Source organism: Peromyscus eremicus, chromosome 16_21 (assembly GCF_949786415.1).
Source record: "Peromyscus eremicus chromosome 16_21, PerEre_H2_v1, whole genome shotgun sequence".
Taxonomy (NCBI): Eukaryota; Metazoa; Chordata; class Mammalia; order Rodentia; family Cricetidae; genus Peromyscus; species Peromyscus eremicus.
Genome location: NC_081432.1, coordinates 63,395,100 through 63,420,502, shown reverse-complemented (window position 1 = coordinate 63,420,502; position 25,403 = coordinate 63,395,100). Strand labels below are relative to the sequence as shown.

Genomic DNA, 25,403 nt, shown 5'->3' with positions numbered 1-25,403 from the left:
CTTTTCAGCATCTGGGTTGCCAGACTGTAATGTAACACATGTGTTTCTTGCAGACAGACATTTCTTCTGCCCCAAACAAATCTGAGCCTCACAATGCTCCAATGCAAGGAGAAGCGAGTCCTGAAACAAATGGAATCCTCCCAAATCCAGTGGAAATAGGTCCTTACTCCCAGGCCTTTCAAAACACAGGGTGCTCTAGGGTCTTAGTTAGTCTTGAAGAAGGACTTGGCTTCAGTCTCATGCTGAGCTCTCTGATCCAGGGCAATCAGCAGGGGCCTCTGGCTCCAGTCTGCTTTCTAGTCTCCAGTGTGGACACACTTCATGGAGTACTTGTTTCAGTGCAATCCACTGTGATTACAGCGAATGTGTGTGGCCCACAGCAGAAACTGGTCCATTTCAGTTTCCCTGGCTGTCTGTTGGTCTGGTGGGCTTTCTCCAAGTCCGGGAAATTACTTGGGATGATTCAGAACTAAACAAGGCTTACATGACATCAATGACAAAGGGGTCTCCCAACAATCGACAGATGGTCAGTGCCCTGGAGACTTTTAGACTTCTTTGGTAAGCACAGAGATTTAGAAGAGACAAAGCATACTTCCCATTAGGAGAGGATTCATTTATTCTATTCAACCTAACCAGGGAAATTGGCTTCATTGGTTCTGAGAGCTTCAAAAGGTTTTCTGAAACTGGCCAGGTATCATTAGGCTACATGGACATATATGAATATTAATGAGTATAGAAACAATCTTTAAGTATTTGCATATACAAATATTAATGATATGGTAATAATGATCATGAACCAGGCATACCCAGTGTGCCAAGAACTTTAAAGATTTGTTTTTATTATTCTTAATTATGTGTCTGTGTCTGTCTCTGTGGGTATGTACATGAGAATGTAGTGTCTGCAGAGGCTGAAAGAGGACAATGGATCCCCTGCAGCTAGGGTTTTAGGCAGTTGTGAGCTGCCTATATGGGTGCTTGGAACAAAACTCAAGTTCTATGCAAGAGCAGGGTACACTCTTAACTGGAGCACCGTCTCTCCAGCCCAAGATTTTAAAATACAATGTTTGTCGCCCCACAGCAGCTCCATGACATTGAGACATGAAGCCACATGCCATCAGTGGCACACATCCTCAGAACCCTGACAGCTTACACAACCCTGCCCATCCTTCCAAGATGACAGCTTTCCACTTTGGTCCACGGCAACAAAAGCTATTGGAAATGATAGCTCCTGTTTGTGAAATGTGTGGAGAAGGCACAAGAGGTAGTGTCGGGAATACAGGAGGAAGTGGGGAGAAGGGCTCTGGATGTGGCAGACTCACTCCTCAGCCCTTCCTCCTCCACTTTTCCTGGCTCACACAGTTGGCACTCTTGGGCCAGTGAGAGAAGAGCTGAACTAATGGATAATTGCTGCTTTATGGATGGCAATTAGAATTATGCAGATCTCAGCAACTTCTTCTCGTCTTTGCAACTCAAAATGCAAATAACCTTCAGTAGGGAAATCCAGAGTGACTGTTACAGCAGCGCAGTTAGACATTTATGCAGAATTCAAGGACTTGCTGGAGGTGGAAGAGAGACAGAGAGCTTCCAGAACAGTTCAACCCTTGCTTTCAGAAAATGGAAAGCAGAAACCCACAGAATTTAAGTGACTCATCACAGGAAATGGATTCAAACACAGCCAACCAAACAAAGCCAATCTGAGCTACAAAGGCACTGGAGGCAGGCGAAGAAGCCATTTGCCTTACAGAGCTGTGGGCCAGTTATTGTAAGATGTGGACAGAGAAAAGTATCTCAATGGAGGCTCACTTTTTCCAACTATAAAATGGGAATAAAGATGCCTAGTGTGGTAGTTACAATATATGGTGTATTAAAAAGCCACACATGATGGGAGAGAGATGGCTCAGTGGTTTAGAACACTTGTTGCACTTACAGAGGACCCGAGTTCAATTCTCCGTACCCATGTAGTTTCTCACAACCACGCTAACTCCAGTTTCTGGGGGATCTAACACACTCTCCTGGCTTCCGTGGGTACCAGGCATATGTATAGGACACAGACACACACAGGCAAACATTCATAAGTAGGTGACATATTCAGTAGAGACAGGGGATGACTCTAGAACAGGACTATGTTCACTGCAGTGGGGCAAATTCTGGCAAATTCTTCCAGCTTCTATTACTACCATGGGAAAATGGCAATCATGCCGTCTGATAGATGTGGTATTTAGGGGCTAGAGGAAGATATGTATTAGTAAAAAGGTTCCAAACTGCAGAGAGTAAGATACTAGTCGGTCAAAGGTGTTATCTGAGCGGGGAGATGGCTCAGTGGGTAAAGAGCATGCTGTGCCAGCATATAGATCTGCGTTCAGATGCCAGAATCCATGTGAAGAGCTGGGTGTGGTGGGGTATGGCAGTAACCCTACTGCTGGGCTGGGGGAAGAGAAGGACAACCCCAGAGTCCACTGATCAGCCAGTTAAATCAGTGAGCCCAGGGTCAACAAGAGACTCTCAAAAAGCAAAAACAAAACAAAATCAGTGGAGAGCACGAGAGGACCTCCAACCTCAACTTCTGTACCACCCCCACACATGTGCACACCCACACACCCAGACACACAGCATCCATCACACCAGCTCCCACTCCACCACAAAAGCTCTCTCTCTAAGTCCTGTAGGCATCTCAGCAGGGCCCCAGCCTTTCTTCGATGAAGTCCCAGCCCCGGTATGAGAAGCACCTTCTGAATTTCCATTCCTCTAGCAAAGTCTGAACCTTTCTGTAAATGCGAAGGCCAGAGCTTTTCTACAACAGCACATTCCCGAGTGAGCTCAGTGTAACAGATGCCTTGAGCACTTGCTCACCATGGAGTACTTCTGCTGAATAGATCAAAGAAAACGGGAACTTGTTTCCTTTACCTTTTGCAACTGCTCAAAAATATATGACAGAGTCCTTGGGATGATGCCTCTGTCGCTGTAGCGCTCAGCCCCACCTGTGATGGTGAACGTCTTGCCACTGCCTGTCTGCCCATATGCGAAGATGGTACCATTGTAACCTGCCAGGACACTGCAAGAAGAAACGAGAGAGTTTTAACAGCTAAGTGGACACCCACCTTGGTATTGGTGCCTCATGGTTGAATAGCAAACTTATGGATAGCACTGAAAATATATTTATAAGGTATTTACAAAATATATGACGATCCAGGTAGAATTGTGTTTGTTTGTGTGTGTGTGTGTATGTGTGTGTGCTCGTGTGTGTGTGTGTGTGTGTGTGTGTGTGTGTGTGTGTGTGCTCATGCCTACAGCTGCCTGTGTAGGAGTGCATATAGAGACCAAAGGTTAAAACTGTGCATCTTCCTAATCCTTCTCCACCATATTTTTTGAGCCAGTCTCTCTCATTGAACTCAGAGAGTCCAGGACGCCCAGGGAGCCTCCTGTCTTCACCTGCCCATCTCCTGCATTACAGCGCCTGCTGCCAGGCTGTTTTAGGTGGGTGATGGAGAGCAAATGCAGGTCGTCATGTTTGGGTGGCAAACACTTTCCCCACTAAGTCATTTCCCTGGCCCTTGGAATAGTTTTTAATCCAGGAATCTTAGGATCTCAATGTCTTTCTTTAGGGAAGGACATCCCACTCAAATGGAGTCCAGCATCATTCTACTGTCTTTGGGTTTTGCTGTACTAGACTTGAAGAATGAGTTGAGAAAAATCATCTCAGGGAAACATTGTGATTTGGCAAGGTGTCTGCCTCCCTATGTAACTCCCTGTTAAATATGCAAATCAGTAGCCATCCCTACATTACGGAGTACACCCTTTTACAACTGTGGTTCTTGAAATGTATTTCTCTATATAATACTTACTACCAACAGAAGTCCTCGGGACCCCACCCCCCGGAATGAGATATATATATGTATGTGTTATATATATATATATATATATATATATATATATATATATATATATATTTGTGGAAGATGTTGGCCCACGTGTGCTATTCAGCCCAGCCAAGCATCCTATGATTTGATTTGGTCTTGGGAAGCCTTCGAACATAGGCTTTTGACAATGTGCTCTGTATGATTTGGGCTTTGAAGAGTGGGCCTTATACCCACGCCACATGCAATAAGAAACTCTTGCAGTTTTTCTGTCTTTCTTGCTACAAGTGGCTCCTTGATCCCCAAGATGTTTTCCTCAAACCAGCTACCATGGTGTCAGCTAAGGGGACTCATGTTCCACATGGTTTTAAGCAGACAGCTCCTCCGAGATCACTTTTCACCATTTGCATGGGGAATCCTGCTCTACGCTGGCTACTGAGACTCTGTCAACATTTCATTCTAGATCTCTCTCTGCTTCAGTGACATGTTGAATGACCTGTCCTCACAGTGCCCCGAGATAACACAGGGGTTACCCAGACCTTGTTCTGAAGAGCTCAGTTAACCCTTAGCATCTTATGCAGCTAGAAACCTCACAAACGCTGTGTTCAGCAACAGACTGATGTGTGCTCTGCTCTGTGCAGAGGCGCTAGTATTGCTTACAAACCTGAAGGGCTTGGTACAGGGAGTGGGGAAAACAAAGCTACTGTGTGCCAGTTCTCTGTTTCCAAGATGGGAATCATGTTTCCACCTGCGCCTTCACATTGAAACTGTCCACTGTGGACATCTCAGCTTGTAAGGCTGTGGTTCCCATGATACATGGAGTTGGAGTGCTACTGAATCTTCTCCATCAATGGAATCTGTCACCAAGGAGACAGAGGTGTCTCATTGGAGTATCATTTGTATGTAGAATATTTCTTGCCACAGATGTGCTGAGTAAATGGGGGTCTATAATTTTAAGTATCAGACCTTAAACATTGTACCAATTCTTGACAGAAAGAATTCCTAAAATACATGAGGCATTATCAGTTGCAAAAAGCAACGAATATGAGCACAAATTAGCATTTCCATTTTGCCATAGACACCGCCTATGAAAAGTGATGATTGGGGGTGACCTGTGTGTCCTCACTGACCATCCATCTGTTTTATACCAAAATCTGCTTTAAAATGTGTTTTCCTTATCTGCTACAGGATGGAAAATTAAACATCAGTTTCATAGAACACAGCATTTTAACAAAGAATGTAGGACCCACCTACTCTCCCCAGCTCCTGTGGCTGCCTATCACACTGCACCCGTGAAAACTTACACAAAGGCACAACGGTGAAATCTGCCCATTTCCTTTTTCTAGAAACCCCTTATCCCAAATTAACCTTGTGCGCACTCCTCCGTGTGCCCTAGGCATTTCCACATGCCAGTCTGGTCTCATCTGTCCTAAGAGAAAATGCAAGTTTAAAATAAAGATAGAGAGGTGATGATGTAACATCCTTTGAGATAGCTCCATTCATCCACAAGAACAAAGACACCACGGCAAAAAGTCTTCTGTATGACCCTGGAAAGTATCTCAATATGACCAACAGCTCAGGTAATGCTTACAAACAAAACAAAAAAACCTCAGTAGAAACCTCGAGTTTCATCGTGCTTCAACATCAGAATCCCTAGCCCTTCACCCCAGCTCCAAGGAAGCCTTTAAAAACAATATCCCTGGAGGTCTGGGACCATAAATCCCAGCAGCTCAGCCACTGCTGAAGAGCAGTGTGCATCTGTAGCCCTCACAGTCCTCCCCAGGCTGCTCTTTCCTCGGCTCTCAGCAAAGCTCCGCTGAGAGATCAGAGGACATCCCTTCTGATTTAAGGCCTTCACTGCGAACAGCCCTGGCTACAGGCAAATATTTAACATCCAAGTCTCCTGAGGTGGTAAGACCAGTGGGCTGAGCATGAATGTACAAAGTCTGTTGACAACGACAGCGAGGCCCTTTGGAAAGACCCTTGACACTTCTGGGACACTGGGAGGCCATATGCATGTTGAGAAAGGCCTTGGGAAGGCTTTTTATCTCCCCCTGACTGGCCTGAGTCTCTCTGTAGAAGAAGTGAGTAGCAGAAAGACAGAGATACAGAGTTCTAGATATTGAAGGCATGTCTCTATACATAAGCAGAAATGCCCCTGTGGCAACCAGGAAAGATATATTTAAGCCATTTAAGGCACACTTTACCCACAGAGCTGATCTCTATGATAACTGGGCAGAGGCTGCATGTATTAGTTACTTTCCTGTTTCTGTGAAAACAAAACAAACAAACAAGCAAAAAAACCAAACACTGACCAAGATAGCTACACACAAGGAAGAGTTTACTCAGAGAGACAAGAGTCCATCATGGCAGAAGGTCACGGCAGTGGACATGGTGACCAGAGCAGGAGGCTCACGTCCTCACTGGAGGCATGAAGCGGAGAGCAATCAGAAAGCAAAGTGAGGCTTGAAACTCAAATCCTGCCCTCAGGGACCTACTTCAGCAAGGCCACTCCTCAGACCTCCCCACAAAGCACCACCAACTGCAGACCAAGTGTTCAAATACTGCAAGCCATGGGGACACACCACACTTAAACCACCGCAGCACACAGAGACGAGGACAATTGAGGGAGCTTGGGAGGTCACTCTGCGGGTAAAAGTGCCTTCTGTTGTAGATCCCCAGCACTCACATGAAAAGCCAGTGTGGTCATGTGTACACCTGTGACCCCAGCAGTGTGGGAGGAAAGTGTCTGGAGCTTGCTGGCCACCAGCCTGGCTCCAGGTTCTTGGAGGAATAATGCAGAGCATGATAGGTGGGCCACCAGACATCTTCCTCAGGCATAGGCTTCATGACTAAACATAGGAAAAATATTCCTGCAGATCTGATCAGTCACCGCCCCCTCTGCTCCTTCACCAGAATGGACATAATGTTTGTGAAATCTCCGTGGAAGCTCCAGGGGTGTGTACAGACAAAACACTCTCAACAACACGGACCAAGGCGGAAACCACACTTTCCACTCAGGGCTAACGGGAAGGCTAAAGTAAGTAGGCCAGTGAACACTGACACGGGAAGCTGCGTGAACCAGCAGACGTGAACACAGAGGACAGTGAATGCAGAGGACAGTGAACGCAGAGGACAGTGAACGCAGAGGACAGTGAACGCTGACACAGGGAGCTGCATGAATCAGCAGACGTGAATCAGCAGACGTGAACACAGAGGACAGTGAACACTGACACAGGGAGCTGTGTGAATCAGCAGACGTGAACGCAGAGGACAGTGAACGCTGACACAGGGAGCTGTGTGAACCAGCAGACGTGAATCAGCAGACGTGAACGCAGAGGCCAGAATCGGACCCACACAGGCTGAGATGCAATGCAGCTGTCTAGCATTGCTTCAATGCTGTCTCTCAATTTATATATAGCGGGTTCTTTCCCCAAAGTGGCGATGAGATTATTCAATGAAGAAAGGATAAGAAGAAGTAAGAAAATGAACAAAGGGGGACAAAACTGTTAAAATTGTGTGTATACAACTTTATATACATGCATATTCATGTAGCTGCGTGCACACGAGCGCCACTATCCACAGGCACTAGAAGAGGACGTCAGAGCCTCTGGGGCTGCCAGATGTAGACACTGGGAACTGAACTTAGGTCTTTTGCAAGAGCCGCACATAGTGCTAGCAGCTGAGCCATGGCTCAGCCCCACTGTTCTGACAAGTCAACTATCCTGCCAGGGAACTGACATCAAACCTGCAGGCCACAGCACATCAACAGTCAGTGGGAAAGTAGAAAACGGCCACAGGATGACTTAGAGGGCAAAGGTGCTTGCGGCCAAATCTGAGGAACTGAGTTCAATTCCTGAGACCCACATGGTAGACAGAACAGATTCCTCTGACCCACATTCACATACATATACATACACACACCACATACATATATCACACACACATACATAGTCATACATACACACACACACTCTCCACACATACACACATACTCCCTTCCCACACATACATTCTCCCCTACATACATACATACTCATACATATACACCCATACACACACGCACACACACACGCACACGCACACACAGACACACTCCACACCTATCCTACACATATACACATACCCCCCACACATATATACATCCCCAACACACATATACATACTCATACACACACACACCACAACCCCCTACACATACACATACACCTATACAAACACACACACACACAAAAAAGAAAGAAAAGCATGCAATGAATTTAAATAGATTTACATTTTTAATTCTGAAGAATAAACAAATATTTCATCTCTATACCATATATCCATATATTTAAAAGAATAAATTGTTGATACATTCAACTCTAAAGCCTATGTTAGATGAAAGAAGCCAGCCACAAAAGGTCATATATTGTTAAGACCTTGTCTAGGCAAAATATTTAGATCAGCGAATTCCATCGGGATAGAAAGTGGATTAGTGTCTGATGCCAGCTGAGTGGAGTCAGAAAACAGGAAGCAAATGTTGCACACAGTGAAGGGATTCTTTTGGGGTAACAAAAAGTCCTAAAATTAACTGATGGTCATTGACACGGTTATGCTAAAAACTACTAAATTAGATTCATCAACAAATTCTACTACATTTATTTATTTATTTATTTATTTATTTATTTATTTATTTATTTATTTATTTATTGTGTGCGTGTGTGTGTGTGTGTGTGTGTGTGTGTGTGTGTGTGTGTGCATGCGTGCCTGTGCGTCCATGTGTGCACCAGAGTGCATGGGTCAAGGTATGTGGACAGCTTAGCAGAGTGGGTTCTCTCTACCATCTGGGTTCTGGGGATCAAACTCAGCTCCACAGGCTCAGCAGCAAGAGCCTTTCCCCAGGGAGCCATCTCACCAGCTCCCTAAACAATGCTCTTGAAATGATAAACCTTTGGGCAGGTGAGCTCTCTCTCACAAAAAAGCTGCTGTGCCAATACAATGACTACAATGACGAAGGAGAATCAATAGGAAGTCTTAGCAACAGGACACTCTTGCCGTCTGTCTTTCCTGAGTATCTGTACTAGATGGAGCATGGAGAGACAACAGAGGCAAATGATAAACTCCAGCAACTAACCAAGCAGGGTGGAGGTTTGCAGGGGGAGCTACCTCATAACAGCTTAGGATCAACGCTGCAGACTCCTGTTGGCCCATCACAGCCGGGGACAGGAAATAAATCCACACTTTCTAGAGTGGGATTTGGTGATCAGATGAAACGTCTGTTGTAGGAATTTGTAGAAAGCACCCACCCCCTAGGAGTCTAAGTTATAAAGACAAGATATTTTGTTAGCATTTATCTTTTAAGATTTTCACAAATATCCCAAATTATAGCCCACACCATCTGGGAGATTCTAGACTTAAGTATGAATTGGACATATAATATGTTTCCACGCTAGAAAAATACAATTTTTTTTCTGTTTAGCTTCTTCATTTGCATTATTCTTGATTAGTTTAACTAGACCTTGTACATAAGATCATGTAAGTGTGAAGAAAATGAAACTTCATGTTTATGTATGATGAAAAAGTCTTAGCTTCCTCTGACTATATCGAAGTAACCAATAAAAATTATTATCGTGCTGGACATGGGGGTGCATGCCTTTAATCCCAGCATCGGGAGGCAGAAGCAGGCTTATTTCTGAGACTTGAGGCCAGCTTGATTTACATAGTCAAACTGTCTTTAAAAAAATATTGTAAGATAATTTAATTCACTAAACAAAACAAGATTAATTCTAATCTTTCAAGTTTGAATAGATAGCATAGTTAGAAAACAAAGAGAGAAAGAAAGAGAGAGAGGGGAGAGGGAGGGAGGGAGGGAGGGAGGGAAGGAAGGAAGGAAGGAAGGAAGGAAGGAAGGAAGGAAGGAAGGAAGGAAGGAAGGAAGAAAAGAAGGAAGGAAGGAAGGAAGGAAGGAAAGGGTGTTGGAGAGATGGCTCAGTGGTTTACAGCATTTGCTGTTCTTGCAGAGGACCCAGGTTCAGTTCCCAGCACCTGCATGGTGGCTCACAAGCCTGTAACTCCAGTTCTAGAGACTGATGCTTCTTCTGACCACCCAAGGCTCCTGAACATACATGGTGCACATGCATACATTCAGGTATACACATGTACACTTTAAATAAAATATATAATTTAAAAAAGAACATTAGAGGCCTATTAATGACTTTTCAGCCAACAGAACCAACCCCTCTGAGGTTTTTCTGAGAAATACACAGACTATGTTTATTGAGCTTTTAGATTTGAGATCAGCTGACTTCACAGAATCAGGAAGGACTAACTTTCTCTTTGAGGTGGGGGTGGCTGAAGTGGTACCCTAAAAAGGTTAGCCATCTGTTGTTTGTTGGGATAATAAATCATATAGCCCAGGCTGGCCTTAAACTTGATATAGAGTCAAAGTCGACCTTGAACTCCTGATCTCCTGTTTCTCCCATTATGTCCAGTTTTAAAAGTTTTCTTAGTTTGATAACATTCTAACAAGTTAGCCTTAGAAAAACTAAGAATGAAGGAAAGCCTACATTTGTATTTATACTGCTTGGATAAAACAAATGAAGTCATTTGGAAAACATAGACCAATTAATATGAGATCATAATTTTTAAGGTAACTGAAATTATGCTGTCTTATGCCAGATTAGCCAAAAGGACTGCCCTGGCGCTGAAGGATTTTGAATTCCTCTGTCCGGACCATTGGTTCCTTCTCAGCACGGCTTGTCTATCACAGGCTACAGCAGCCCAAAGTCGCTTCTTGTGACATTCACAGAGCAGTTGGCTTCTGTCCTCTTCCTAATATAAAGTCCACGTCCCTCAGAAGCAGCCCAAGGCAGGAACTGTTGCTTTTCTACAGTGATGTGCTAAGTGACTCCATGGCTCGCACCCAAGAAGCTCTGAATGCATAAATTTACAGCACAAATCTTTCCTTTTGTTGTTATTTGTTCACAGGTGGGTGTGTGCTCGTGTGTGTGTGTGTTCACAGGTGTGTGTGTGTGTGTTCATGTGTGTATATTCATGTGTATGTGTGTTCACAGGTATGTATGTGTGTTCAGGTGTGCGTGTGTGTTCACAGGTAGGTGTAGGTGTGTGTGTGTTCACAGGTATGTATGTGTGTTCAGGTGCGCATGTGTATTCACAGGTAGGTGTAGGTGTGTGTGTGTTCACAGGTGTGTGTTCATGTGTGTGTATTCACATGTATGTGTGTTCACAGGTATGTGTGTGTGTTCAGGTGTGCGTGTGTGTTCACAGGTAGGTGTGTGTGTGTGTGTGTGTGTGTGTGTGAGTGTACACCCAAGGCTGGTGTCAGGAATTATTCTCAGTTACTCCTCTACCTTATATATTGAGGCAGGTCTCTCAGTCAAACCCAGAGGTCACAGATGCCTCGTCTTTCCAGCTGCTTTGCTCTGGAGACCCCATCCCTGGCTTTTGAAGCTGGAATGGCATATACCAGGCATTTGATGTGGGTTGTAGGGATCTGAACTCTGGTCTTCATGCTTGTGTGGCACATTCTCTAACCGCAGGGGCATCTTCCCAGCCTAACATAAACTTTTAAGAGGTATTAGAATAACTCAGTTTGGCCATGTGTAAAATTAATGTCCCCAAGAATTAAGCCAAAAGAGCATGCAGCTTGTAAAACATGCAACAGGATTTTGGTTACAGAACACTCCCTGGTCTAGATGAGAGAAGTAGGGATCCAAAGCAGGGGGCCCCAGTCTTCAAGGAATCTGAGAGATATGAAGAAGTGAATCTCCCTCTTCTTATTAATAGGGCCCAATCCCATTTACAAACCCAAGTGTGGGGTACAGGTGACTCGGGGTCAGACAATCATACACCCCACTCCATGACAGACCTCCCCAACCCACCATCTGTCAACAGTTACTGCTCCAAGAGGCTCCGGGCACACAAATCAGGAAAAGTAGAATCACTCTTACATGGATTTCCAGAAAGAGGAGATGAGACGAAGGAAGAAATTAGGAGGAGGAAGAGACACTTATATATTGGAGTCCCTGGGTCACAGCTGCCATATGCCATACACCTTGCAGTTTTACGTAAGGGAGCAGAGGTCAGAGGGGCAGAGAAGGAATATCAGCTATGTTGGGGCCAACTCGAGGAGCCAAGTCCCTGCTGTTCACTGGGCTTTTTTCAGTGGTTTGCTCTAACCCAGTTATATGAGCCAAGAAATCCTCTGCTTCTGAGCTGGGATTTATTATTATGCAGCCCAGGGTGACAATCAGCACTGCTCCTTCACATGAAGGTCTTTGTGCCCACAGAACTCCCAAGAAACCAAGAATGTTAAGCATACAGGATTGTCTTTCCAATGGGAAAGGTTTAAAACCTGTTCTTCCATCCAGAAAGCTGGGAACTGGAGGTGATTAACTGCCTGGTGATCTGTTGGGTCAGGCCACATCAGGCTCCTAGAACCAGGATCAGAGGTGGCTGGTGGCTTGTAACCTAAATGACCCTTACAGTCAGGGGCTCCCCAAGCTTCCACAACCAGAATGGAGATACCTAATAGTCTAAATGACTCTGTATAGCCAGAGGCTCCCCCAAGCTCCCACAGCCAGGACCAGAGGTAGCTAGTAGCCCAAATCATCTCTACACTATCTGTATGACCAAGACCAGGCCAGATTCTTCCCTAGGCCCTTAAGCTAACACAGGTATCCTATCTCTAGGACTCATCTTCTTGGAAGAAATGACATGTATCCTGAGTTGAGTTTCAATGTACTTAGCTTCCTTGTGCACCAGGGATTGTATTATACCAGGAAACTTCCCCCCACCACCCCACCACCACCCCACCAATTTCTACCATGTTTGATTGTGCTGGGAATAAAGTGCCCAGCATGAGACTCCCCAGGATCTTGATCCAGGTGGATGAAGTCAGTCTGAAGTGAGTTGTCATTCACCTCTTCAGGGTTTGCTTCCCTGTCTGCTATGACCCCCTGCAGGGTCCCCTTCATGACCCAAGAGCTGTGGTGCTCTCCAGCTGATCTTCTCAACCACAGCTGTGATCCCTTTATGTGGGAATTATGCTCTCTGGTTTGCCCTGGTCTTCAGGACTCCCTAGTGGCCTAAGACTCAGGTGTCTTTTTTCTTGTTTGTGTCCCTGTAAAAGAAGCCCAAAGCAATCAGTTGAAGGTTTAAGGGACGTCTCCACAGAACACAGAACTTCCCACATTGCTGTACACAACTTGGTTGTTTTATTTGACCTCCTCCTTTCATGAGCATCTGAAAACGATCACATACTTAATGAATCCAAGTGTTTACTCCCAAGGGTCACAGAAAAACTGTCAGAAACAGTACAGTCAGTGCATTTTTCATCCCATAAATAAGATAAAAATACACCTTCCTCTTCTCAATCTTGCATAATGCCTTCAAATCAAAGCAGGACCTCGGACTGGATCGTGTTCTGAAAGGGTCGCTTCCTGCTCTTGAAGCTGTGTGCATTTCTTCATGTTTCCAGGTTTCAGATGCTTGTCATTAGTACTGGAGCGAAGCACTTTCTCCAGGAACCAGGGAAATAAACAGCTCACGTCGAAAGAACACTCTGCCCTGTGTTGGTCCTCCAGCTTATGGCCGTGAAGCTGTTTGGTGAGCTTAAGCTCTGGAAGGTTCTTTACGAGAGACTGTTTGGATTGTGTCCTGTGATAATGTTTGACTCTTGCAAAGCCCAGTCTGAAGTAGCTGGGACAAGATTGTCAACAAAGCCAGGGAACCCAGAGCTGGGAAGACTCTCCCCTGCTCCCTTCTCAGGCCCCACATTCGAGGAAGAGGATACACAGACCCTTGGAGACAGACAGCTGCTCATCCTAGGTTTGTGATACAGCCAAGAGAGGAGGTCCTGTCTGTGCTAAGGAGAAGGGGCACATCTAATGGTCTGTTGAAGGCTTATAAAACATGAGTAACACCGAGAAAGTTCCCCTTGTTCCTGGGCAGCTGATGGGATGAGGGAGTCACTTGTGACATTTCAAAAACTGAAAGATGCTGGGATTCAGCTTGGTTTATTTTGAACTATTTTTAAACAGTGCTACTCTTGTGGCATTTGTCTAAGTCATTTAGACATTAAAACACTCAGCATAGGACATGGGGCAGGCAGCTACCATTATACAGATGAGGAGAGTGGGGCAGCAGTGGGGTCTGTGGTCTAAGAGTACTCGGACATAGTTAAACCAGGACAGTACGGTCGAAACAAAGTGCTCTACTGGCTGTATTTGGCCAATAGTCGATATGTGCACAGGAAATTATAAAAGGTTTTGAGTAGTGATCTCAGAAGCAAAAAGTACCACCTAAGATATACTTACAATTTTCATTTCTCACAAAATATACTTTAATATGTTCATTATTTTCTTTTTAAAATATTATTGTATTTTATTATTGTATCAGTGTACGTATGTCATGTATATCTATGTACCATGTGAATTACAGTACCTGAAGATACAAAAAAAGAGCACTGGGTCCCCTAGACTGAAGCTACAGACAGATGTGAGCTGCGGTGTGGGTGCTGGGAACCGAGCCAGAGTCCTCTCAAGACCCGCCAGTGCTGCTAATGGCAGAGCCATCGTCCAGCCCCTCATTTATTATTTCTAATCTGGATAGTCTTGTCTTGGCTGTTCCTTTCCAAAAAGTAGAAAATGTGGTGAAACTAGGTCAATTAAGGTTAGCTTTGAACTCACTTCACAGAAGTGAAGCTGTAGGTGAACTAAGAATGGTCTCTCCAGAGCATGCTTTTAGAAAGGATAGCCCTTGGCCTTATGGGACCCTCAGTAGATTATGTGAATAACTGTCACAGCCCTGCATTCCTCCCTACTGTGCTGGTACTGGCACTCTGTCATTGTGTGCTGACACAGCCCCACCACCGAGTCTTGGCAGATGATGTACGTTTGGGAAACACCTGAGTCTTAGGCCACTAGGGAGTCCTGAAGACCAGGGCAAACCAGAGAGCATAATTCCCACATAAAGGGATCACAGCTGTGGTTGAGAAGATCAGCTGGAGAGCACCACAGCTCTTGGGTCATGAAGGGGACCCTGCAGGGGGTCATAGCAGACAGGGAAGCAAACCCTGAAGAGGTGAATGACAACTCACTTCAGACTGACTTCATCCACCTGGATCAAGATCCTGGGGAGTCTCATGCTGGGCACTTTATTCCCAGCACAATCAAACATGGTAGAAATTGGTGGGGTGGTGGTGGGGTGGTGGGGGGAAGTTTCCTGGTATAATACAATCCCTGGTGCACAAGGAAGCTAAGTACATTGAAACTCAACTCAGGATACATGTCATTTCTTCCAAGAAGATGAGTCCTAGAGATAGGATACCTGTGTTAGCTTAAGGGCCTAGGGAAGAATCTGGCCTGGTCTTGGTCATACAGATAGTGTAGAGATGATTTGGGCTACTAGCTACCTCTGGTCCTGGCTGTGGGAGCTTGGGGGAGCCTCTGGCTATACAGAGTCATTTAGACTATTAGGTATCTCCATTCTGGTTGTGGAAGCTTGGGGAGCCTCTGACTGTAAGGGTCATTTAGGTTACAAGCCAGCCACCTCTGATACTGGTTCTAGGAGCCTGATGTGGCCTGACCCAACAGATAGCTAGCACAGATCACCAGGCAGTTAATCACCTCCAATTCCCAGCTTTCTGGATGGAAGAACAATCTTTCTAAAATTCTAACACCTAAATTGTTTATATTGTTAAATCAATCAATTCTGTATGTGTGTGTTTTGTGTATACATGCCCATGTATATTCCTGTGTGTGTGTGTGTGTGTGTGTGTGTGTGTGTGTGTGTGAGAGAGAGAGAGAGAGAGAGAGAGAGAGAGAGAGAAAGAGAGAGAGAGAGAGAGAGAGAGAGAGAGAGAGAGAGAGAGAGATCCCAAGGTCTCTCACCCCAGACACTTACAGGACAAATCAATGTAAAGCCTTGCAAATGAAGCTGACAGGCTCCACTGGATGGATCTGAGGGGTAATTAGCACAGGTAGGTGCAGGTGGGTATCACAGGTCAGACTAAGCACAGTTAAGTGATACATGCCATTCTTTTCACTGGATCTCAGCTTAGACCCACACAGTGGCTGCTGACGCCATACATGGTGAGGCTCCTACGTGTCTTACAGATGGGAAAGCCTGAAGATCTGCCATTCTGCCATCTGGAGCACTGGATTTTCATAAATTCCACAATAAAATCCTGCCAAGTACTATTTTATAACACCACTAACTGGATAGTTAACATTAGGAGAGAAAATTAACCACAATGAAGATGACCTAACTACATCACAGATTCAGACGGACGCTAAGGATGCTTCCTCAGCACAGGAAACAGACGAGGGTGGCTGATCTTTCTAGGCCTTTCCCCCTGAATGAGGCTAACAAATGGGGACTTGGGGGACAGCCTCTAGCAAAGACAGGCTTTAGAGAAGAAGGTGAAGGAATGCAGATATTTTCCTTTGGTACACGACATCTAAAAACCCTTTCCAATTCCCTCTCTGGGATTCAAGGTCCACAAAGCAACTGAAACTTACAACAGGTGGCTAAATTAATTTACATAAAAGGTAAGGTCGGTGGCTGGAAGGCTTGTACACTTGGGGGGGGGGGCAGAACTAACATCCCACTCTGCCCTCGCTTCACAGTTAGCTGGCTGTTAAAGGGAACAAGAGCGGGCTTTGTATGGCTGCAAAAGAAGAAATTCTACAGAATGCTGGCGCACAGGGGTGGGGGTGGCTTCATAGGCTTCTCTGTGCAGAAGGCCAGCAATGGGGTCCTTTGACTGCACAGGAAACAGAACAGCTCTTGAGCACAGATTGGGATATACCAGAACTAACGCCGGCCATTTGGAGCTGCTTCCCTGGTGCTTTGAAACGACAGGAATTAGCTTTGTGGTCCAGTCCATCCTCACACTTAAGGTGTTTTGGAGGCAGCTTTGAAAAGCCCGTGGAAGCATATGCACAGCCAGCTGTATGAAGCTGTACTCTAACAACGATAACGTAAGGGAAGGGCCTGAATCCCAAGATAGGAATCACATGCCATGCGCTGGAGATGAATGGCTGGAGAAGCCAGTGACTAATTTACTGACACCTCCAGTAGGGAGGACACAGTGGTCATGGGGAACGAACATGAAACAGAGAAAGGGAAAGTAGAAGCAACTCCATAGCAAACTCCTGAGCTCCCCTTACTCCACGTCTGCACCTCACACAGAGGTCAGTCTCCACTCATCTCATTTATCCCTCCTGCCTCTGGCCACATTGATCAACCCTATTGACAAAGTTAATCTCTCCCCAGGGACCTCTGCATCGTTCCCCACCACCTCCCAGGGGCTTGTCTCCATTAACCAACCGACTAACTAATCAATAGAAGGATACATCGCCTTCTATCGATTGCTGCTGCCTTAGGAAAGAAGCATGTTTCTTCTTATGTTATTGAAGATACTTAATTTTTGATCATATAATTATATTAATTATTTTTCTGGTTGCTGTGACCAAACACCTTAACAAAAGCAACCTAAGGCAGAGAAGGCTTATTTAGCTCACTGTTCAGGAGTACAGTCCTCCATGGTGGGGAGGGCACGGTGGCTGGGGGGTGGCTGGGGCAGGAAGTGGCTGGTCACACTGCATGTACAGTCAGAGAGCAGAAAGAGACAAGGCTGATGTTCAGCCCACCCAAGGAATAGTGTAACTCAGGTTCAAGGTGGGTCTCTCCATCCTCCCAAGTCAACTAACTTAATAAGACAATCTTGACTAGGCAAGTCTCTTAATGGAGTCCAGATCCTGTTGACAGTAACATTAATCATCACAGCGACTGATTCATAAATGCATGAATATTTGTTTAAAAAACATTGTTACATGTGAAGTCAAGTTCCCCTCGAACACCCCACAAACACAGCCTCAAACCTCTACTACTTTGGAATGTAACTTGAAGGAGTTTTTATTTATTCATTACATATAGCATAGCTTCCTGTCTCCTTCCCTTTGAGACAACTGCTCCCATCCTTTATGTGCTGTTGGCTGATTGGCTTTGTTCATGCCACAGTGTTTCTTCACAGCAGTAGGCACACATCGTTCGTTTACACTCTGAGTCTGTACAGTATTCCACAGCATAAATGTCTTGCCAGGAGGGGCTGGAGTGACGGCTCAGTGGTGAAGAGCATTCTTGCTCTTCCAAAGGTCCTGTGTTCAATTTCCAGCACCCACATGGCAGCTCACAACTATGTGATGTCATCTCCTAGTGTGCAGATGTACATGCAGACAAAGTACCCATGTACATAAAATACATAGATAAATCTTTTTAAAAAATCTTACCACGGCCATGCCAGGCAAGAACAATGGGCCTTGCTACCTCTTTACTCTTAGCTCTGCTGGTCCTGCCCATGTTCTCTGTGCTGGTTCTGCCAATGCTCGAGGAAAGAGTCTGGCTTCTTTCTGCCCTCCTTTCCTCTTGATGACACCCAGCTCTTGTTTGGTTGGTTACATGGAGATGTAGTATCTCATACTTTAAAATTTCAATCATCTGGAGGCTGGAGAGATGACTCAGTTGTTAAAAGCAGGTACTGCTCTTCCAGAGGACCAGAGTTCAATTCCCTACACCCACATCCAGCAATGTCAGCTCCGGGAGAGCAAATGCTCTCTACTGGCCTCTGCACATATGTTTACACAGACACACTTTTCTAATTTTAGAGTGAGTGTGGGTTCTTTCTTTCATATTAAGTATGAGGTTATCTTTACAGTATATGCTAAAATGTTTGGTATTTTCTCCAAAACAGTAACTTACCTTGGCTTAAAAGTTTTATTACATTTATTTATTTTGTGTGTGGGTATGCAGGTTTCAGTGCCTATGTGGGAGTCAGAGGACAAATTTCAGGAGTTAGTTCTCTCCTTCCACCATGTGGGTGCCAGCAAGGACTGAACTTGGGTCACTGGGCATGATGTTAAGTGCCTTTGCTCACTGACCCACTCCACCGGCCATGACTTGTCTTTCACCGTTGCCTCGGTTGGCTGTTTCCACCCTGACTTTTATTTAAATAACATTAACTTTTGTACTTTTCCTGTCCCCAAGCATCACAGTGTGCTGTCTCCCTGTCCATCTCTTGCTTGCTTTTTCAACCGTTCATTATACAGAAACATATTTTAATGTACAGCACGAGTATTAATCTAACTTTCCTTTCGTTCAGCTGAGAGCATAATCTCCCCAGTACCATTTATGTGGTCTATTGTTCCCTAGATCACAAACAAAATTTCCGCATGCTCCAGTTGGTTGCTGTGTTATCCATCCTGCCTCCTGGCCAATACCACACCATTTTAATGATCACTGGTCTGTGCTGTAGTTGGGTGTCTCATGGGAATAACCACCATCTTTGCTTTAGGAAGCCATCATCCTGTCGTGTGTAATCTTGTCAAGCCTCCCAGGAGATTTAAAACCAGTCTTGTCATGTTCCAGCTGCCTCTCACCACAACACTATTCCTTTTATACAGATTAATGTTCAAAAGAACATACCCCAGAGATACACAGGCTTAGGTTGTATTGGCGCGAGGATTTATTTTGTTTGGTCGCTATCTTGTTGTTCTATTCATGTTTTTAAAAACATCTGACACCTATGTGAGAGCCAAGAGCCAGGCACGGACGCACAACAGGGTGTGTGCGCCTGTGTGGCTGGAGACAAGAGGGGACTGTCCTTTGTATCCCTGCTGGCCTTCTGTCCTGCTCTCCTGGGTCTGAACATGGCTCCCTTCCATCATTTGTGTGGCCTACTTAGACCCTGCACAGCTTTTGTCTAGGAGACCCTGGTCACTGTAACACCATCCCCAACAGCCTGGAACACCTCCAACCCACCTTCTGTTTCTGCTGCCTCCAGAATGATTTTCCACTACAGCCAGGGCTGGATACTCTGCTCTGGTTTCAATTGTTTGTTGACTTTAGTTTGTCTTTGGGATGATATCCAACTTTCTTTGTGGGCAGTTCAAGGGCTCTCACAACCTAGAATTCCTTCATACATCACTCCCTTCTTCTTCATATTATCCTTTCTCTAGCCACTCAGCCCTTCTGCAGTCCCTAATGGGTTTCCCAGATAGCCACCCACACATGACTAGGGAAGACCAAGTCGCCCTCCACTGCAAACCCTACCGTCCAGTCCTCTGGCCTAACTTCCCTTCCCCTTCCCACTCATGTACCTGAATGACATCTCCAAGTCTCAGATTTAACCCTACTGCTGCCTGCTCTTCAAAGCTCCCTGTGCACACCTCCCCTGCCAGCCCCACCTTCCACCACGCCAAGAAGAGCTGGAGGCCTTTGAGTGTCTCTCTTTCTTTCATGATGTTTTCCACTAAATCAAAGGGCAACTTCTTTTTTTTTTTTTTTTTTTTTTTTTTGTCTATGGGATTCTGTTTTTCTTAGATGCATTTTATCTTAAGCCTAAGTGGGAGAAACTAGACATCAGCAGGCATTCAGCATGACCCTGGCAAGGGAGAGAAGCATGGAGAGTGGGACAAAGGAGAGCCTAGTGCCATCCAACACTCCAACCTCTACTCAAGACAATAACAAAGTCAGCACGACCCAAATGCCAAACCCCAGAAAGAGAGTGCAGTCAACTTCATCCCCCATTTTAACCAACAGTGGGAGCACAATTATAGGATTGTTTCTCTGACAAACCTAGAGGACCTGTGCCAAAATAAATAAATGAAATAAAAAGCAGATCACATTTTTCTCTAAAATTCAAAGTTAATATTTTACATGTTATTATGCCTCACTGCCAATATACTTTTCATTGTCATTACCAAAATAATAAAGGAATTTGATGGGAAAAGTGATAATCTATACAAGTATTTGCTTTGCATGCAGTTACTTGTCAATTGGTAAAGTTCAGATAACGTGTACTCACTGAAGCCCAGTCCGTTATACCAGCTTTGCCCCAATCTGAAAGGCATACGCCAACAAGATACCTCTGCCCCAAAGGCACACACAGAGCAAATGCAGACTCTGACCGGATCCATCCTGGCAACTCTAGGATCCGTCTCACAGAATTACTCACATGCGTACAAAACATGGGGCTCTGTCAGTAGCACACGGAGCTTCATGTTTAAGCACACGGGAGACTGAGAAGTCAGCCTTCTTGAGAACGCCAGCTAATGCAGTTTCTGCACGGTGTGTGTTCAATGTACACACTAAAGTGGGAAGTTCTGAGCTAGAACCCAGAAAGAATGCACTTAAAACAGGCCAAATTCTGACCTGCCTTAGGATGTCAGTTTTTATTTTAAAAGAATTACACAACATTATGATGTTATCCCCATACAGAATAAATATTGAAGGGGAAGTGGAATTGAGCCCATGTTGTTCAAATATGCAGGTTGTTTCCAGTGAGGTGTTCAGGGATTGAAGAGCAGGCTCATCAGTTAAGAGGGTGTACTGTTCTTATAGAAGACCTGAATTTGGTTCCCAGCACCTGTACGGGATGGTTCACAACCGCCTGTGATTTCAGCTTCAGGGGATCCAAGGCTCTCTTCCAGTCTCTGCAGGCACTGCACCCAAGTGCACGGACACACATACACACACACACACACACACACACACACACACACACACACACACAAATAATTTAAAATAAAAATAACTAAAGTGAAATACTCATAATGCATAAAAACTTCTCTGCACTGAATTCAACGCTGCTGTACAAGCTGGGTGTGTTGCTGCATGCTTGCAGACTTAGCACTCAGGGGGCTGCAGTGTCACTGCCAGCCTGGGCTGCAAGGGACCCTGATTCAAAACACAACCATGCAAACCATGCTATGTACTTACAGGATGTTTTAAGTTCATAAAAAAATGTAAGCAAAAATTAACCTGTTTCCAAATCAAGTGAAAATGCATGTTATTTGTAGGCACCTTGAAAACTCTATTGTGGTATAACAGGAAAAAAATGTATACCAAGTAGATTTTCAACACCTTTTAATTCTAGTTACTATTGTGTTTTCTCCTTAAACTCTTCTGATCATGAATTCTAGAAGAAATTCTCTTGGCCTGGAAATCAGTACCTTGTTCTCTTGAAAAGCATAATTTGCTGCAAAATTATGGAAAAATGCGTATTTTATTCCAGCACTATTTAACTGAACATATTAAGTTTGGAGTTATACATTAAACAATTTTCCCGTGAGCTGAGCCCAAGCTCACGTATTTCCACCCAGGGGAAAAAGTTCAGAGGGAATGAAAACAAAATTCAATAATAAAGGTCTTCATGTAGGGGGCAGGTAGCCAGGACAGAGTGTAAAAGTCCAACTTTGTGTGTGGCTCATATGTAAATGCACACACACACACACACACACACACACACATGCCCCTGCTACATCACTTAAGAACTACGCTCTCTTCTGAGTTACTAAGAGTCACACAAACTCTGGGTCTTGAGGACCGGCCTGCTCTTTAGATGAGCCCACCCAAACTGGCCTAGACAGAGGAGAAATTGAACTATATTCAGAGTCTGCCAACAGAATTCACAATTGCTCCTCATAACTCCTAGTATTAAACAACCCTGTCAAGAAATCTCCTAATATCTCCAGTAAATCCGATGTGCTGAAATATAAACCGGAAGACGGGCCCCAATGTGACTTGAGGAGGGAATATTCTGTATAAAGGCGTATACAATAAGACCAATTCTATATGTGTTTTATAGGAATTTCCCAACAGTTATTTAGGGTACATGGGCCAAGAAAGTGCTGCATGTAGAAAATACATGTCCTGGTTTACATATTATAGATAATATATAGATATATGGGACTATCATATCATTAATCTACTTCCTTTTCCCTCTTTAAACATGACAAGGCTAAGGTCAACATTACAGTACACCACAGAAAAAGACCTGTCAGTGGGGAGTCAAACTTGTTTGTCACTGTGGGGGTTTGAATGAGAAACACCCCCCATAGGTTCATATGGCCGAACACTTGATCGCCAGCTGGTGGTGCTGTTGAGGGAGGTTATGGAACTTTAGCAGGCTGAAGGAAATATGTCAAAAGGGGCTGGCTTTGAGGTTTCACAGCCTAGCCCCGCTCCCTGCTCTCCTTTGTTTCCTGTATATGGATGACAATGTGACCTCCTGACTTTGTGACTGCCCAGCTGGTATCATGTGACCAGCACCAGTCATCCTGACCACCACAGAGCTATCCTCCTCTGGAACGTGAGCCAACAATGCTTTCCTCTCTTAAGTTGCTTCTTGTCGGGTATTGTGTTGTGTTGCAGCAACAGAAAAGTAACTGCTCTTTTCACCATCGATGGATAGTCAGGTCACAGCTGATTAGCTTAGCCACACAATGATGTGAATTGGTAAAATTGTGTTTTCTAGAGTTTACTTTGACTCAAATAAGTGGCTGACCTTTGACTGTGCTTTGAACTGGCTTATCTCATATTTTTCCATAAGTTCACATATGCAATATTAAGTATTTCATTAAAATCTCTAATAAAAAATGTATTGAAGGCCTTCTACTTCTTCCTTCACTCCTCCATTGCTTCATGCATTTATTCAAACAGACCTTTATAGGGTTCCTTCCAAAGCACTGTCCTAAGTACAGGATAAGGCAGAGCAGGAAAACTCAAGAGCTCAGTCAGCACCTCTACAGGGCACAGCCTTGTCTAAAACCTGGGTGGTGTCCTACTTAGGGTTTCTATTGCTGTGCTGAAACACCATGACCAAAGCAACTTGAGGAGGAAAGAGGTAACAGTCCATCACCGAGGGACGTCAGGAAAGGATCCTGGAGGCAGGAGCTGATGCAAAGGCTATGGAGGGGGGCTGCTTACTGGCTTGCTTCCCATGGCTGGCTCCCCTGCTTTCTTTCTTTTTTTATGTTTTTTTTTTTTTCAAGACAGGGTTTCTATGTGTAGCTTTGTGCCTATCCTGGATCTCACTCTGTAGACCAGGCTGGCCTTGAACTTACAGAGATCCGCCTGGCTCTGCCTCCAGAGTGCTGGGATTAAAGGCGTGCGCCATCACCGCCCAGCTCCACCTGCTTTCTTATAGAGCCCAGGACCAATGCGATCCCAGGGGTGGCCTCACCCACCATGGGCTGGGCCCTCCCACATCAATCACTAACTAAGAGAAGGCTTGTCTGTAGCTGATCTTATGCAGGTCTTTTCCTATTTGAGGCTCCCTTCTCTCAGATGACTCTAGCTTGTGTCAAGTTGACACAAAACACACAGATGGGAGCCACCCCATCTTGGCATCCACTTGAGTGTCATCAAATTAGATCATTTATTCAGAACTTAAAGTATGGCTGTGTGATGTCATTCTCTGAGTGGTCCAACGCACCTTTGGAAATGCGGCTTGGAGGACCAGGATCTGAAGGGAAAGGAATTGAAGAGGCTCATAGTAAAAGAATAGGAGAGAAGGGTGTAAAAGAAGTGTTGCAGCTAATAAGGAGTAACCTGGGAGAGCTACAGAGAAGGACTCCAGGAGAAGCTGATGAGGGGTTGGTTACACAGAACCAAGGCGTTGACACCAGCCAACATTCTCCAACATCCTCAGTTTTCTTCACCCAGCAGCCAGAAGGCATCTCCGAGAAGCACAAGCCAGTCCGGAATCGATGGTGCTGATATTCTGAGCTTTGAACCTAGGAAATCTAGCCATCCTAAGACAACACATCGGTTGACTTCAGCTGTGCGGCGCAGGCAAGTTTACAGAATAAGAATATATATAAATACAGTCAAACTCAGAGCCTTAATACTTTTCCTGAGCCGTGTAGAAGAGAGATCTCTGCATCCCTGGGCTGTTCTAGCTTGTTTTAACAGTTTGAAATACTTAAAGAGATTATGATTTCAATTTAAAATGTGTAATTGAGTTCAGACTTCTGATATTAAGTTGAAAGGTTTCTGTATATTTGATTTACTATTGGAAATAATGTTGAAATGTTGAGAGAGCCGACTTATGCATGCATATGTCTGACTGCTAGTATTTCTTAGTTGCTTACTTGCTTAGAATAATCCTTTGTTAGGCTTGAAAGTTGGCTCTGTCAGGCATGGGAGATGCTTGCAAAACTCAGTTATAGTAAATGTGTAAATGGGGTTTAAAATGCTTGTGGGAATTGAATTACCTTAATTGAGATGAGAACTAATTGTTCAGGGAAATTTCAACTGTTAGACTTGAATTAACCAAACGCCAGTAAGATAATATATGAAAGAGGCACTTCTCACATAATAATGACTTGTTCTAAAACAGAAAAATAAGCCATTTAGGCTGGGGTAGGTTCGGGAATGAACAGCTTAATAAATTCAATCGCTTTAAACCTAATTAAAGAGGAGAACTTTATAAAATTCCCTTCAAGAAAATCTTAGAAGTAGACCCTAGTAAAGTATGGGTTTTGTCCTGGTTTGGTTTTTGTTTGTTTGTTTTTTTTGGTTGTTGTTGTTGTTGTTTTTGTTTTTGTTTTTTGTCAACTTGACAACCTAGAGTCACCTGGGAAGAGGAGGCCTCAACTGAAGAATTGCCTCGATCATGGTCTGTGGCCACGCTTATGGAAGATTGTCTTGATTAAAGATTGATGTGGGAGGGCCCAGCCCACTGTGGGCAGCACCTTTCCTAGG

General features: G+C 44.6%; 1 protein-coding gene across 3 annotated transcripts in view; it reads right to left on the bottom strand.

Moving 5' to 3' along the window:
• Kif6 (kinesin family member 6) overlaps positions 1-25,403 on the bottom strand; it is a 323,846-nt gene that overhangs the window by 261,349 nt on the left and 37,094 nt on the right. For all 3 annotated transcript variants that reach the window (XM_059281632.1, XM_059281633.1, XM_059281634.1), the window contains one exon: positions 2,905-3,052. In XM_059281632.1, the coding sequence (XP_059137615.1) occupies positions 2,905-3,052 (148 nt within the window). The remainder of the gene's footprint in view (positions 1-2,904; positions 3,053-25,403) is intronic.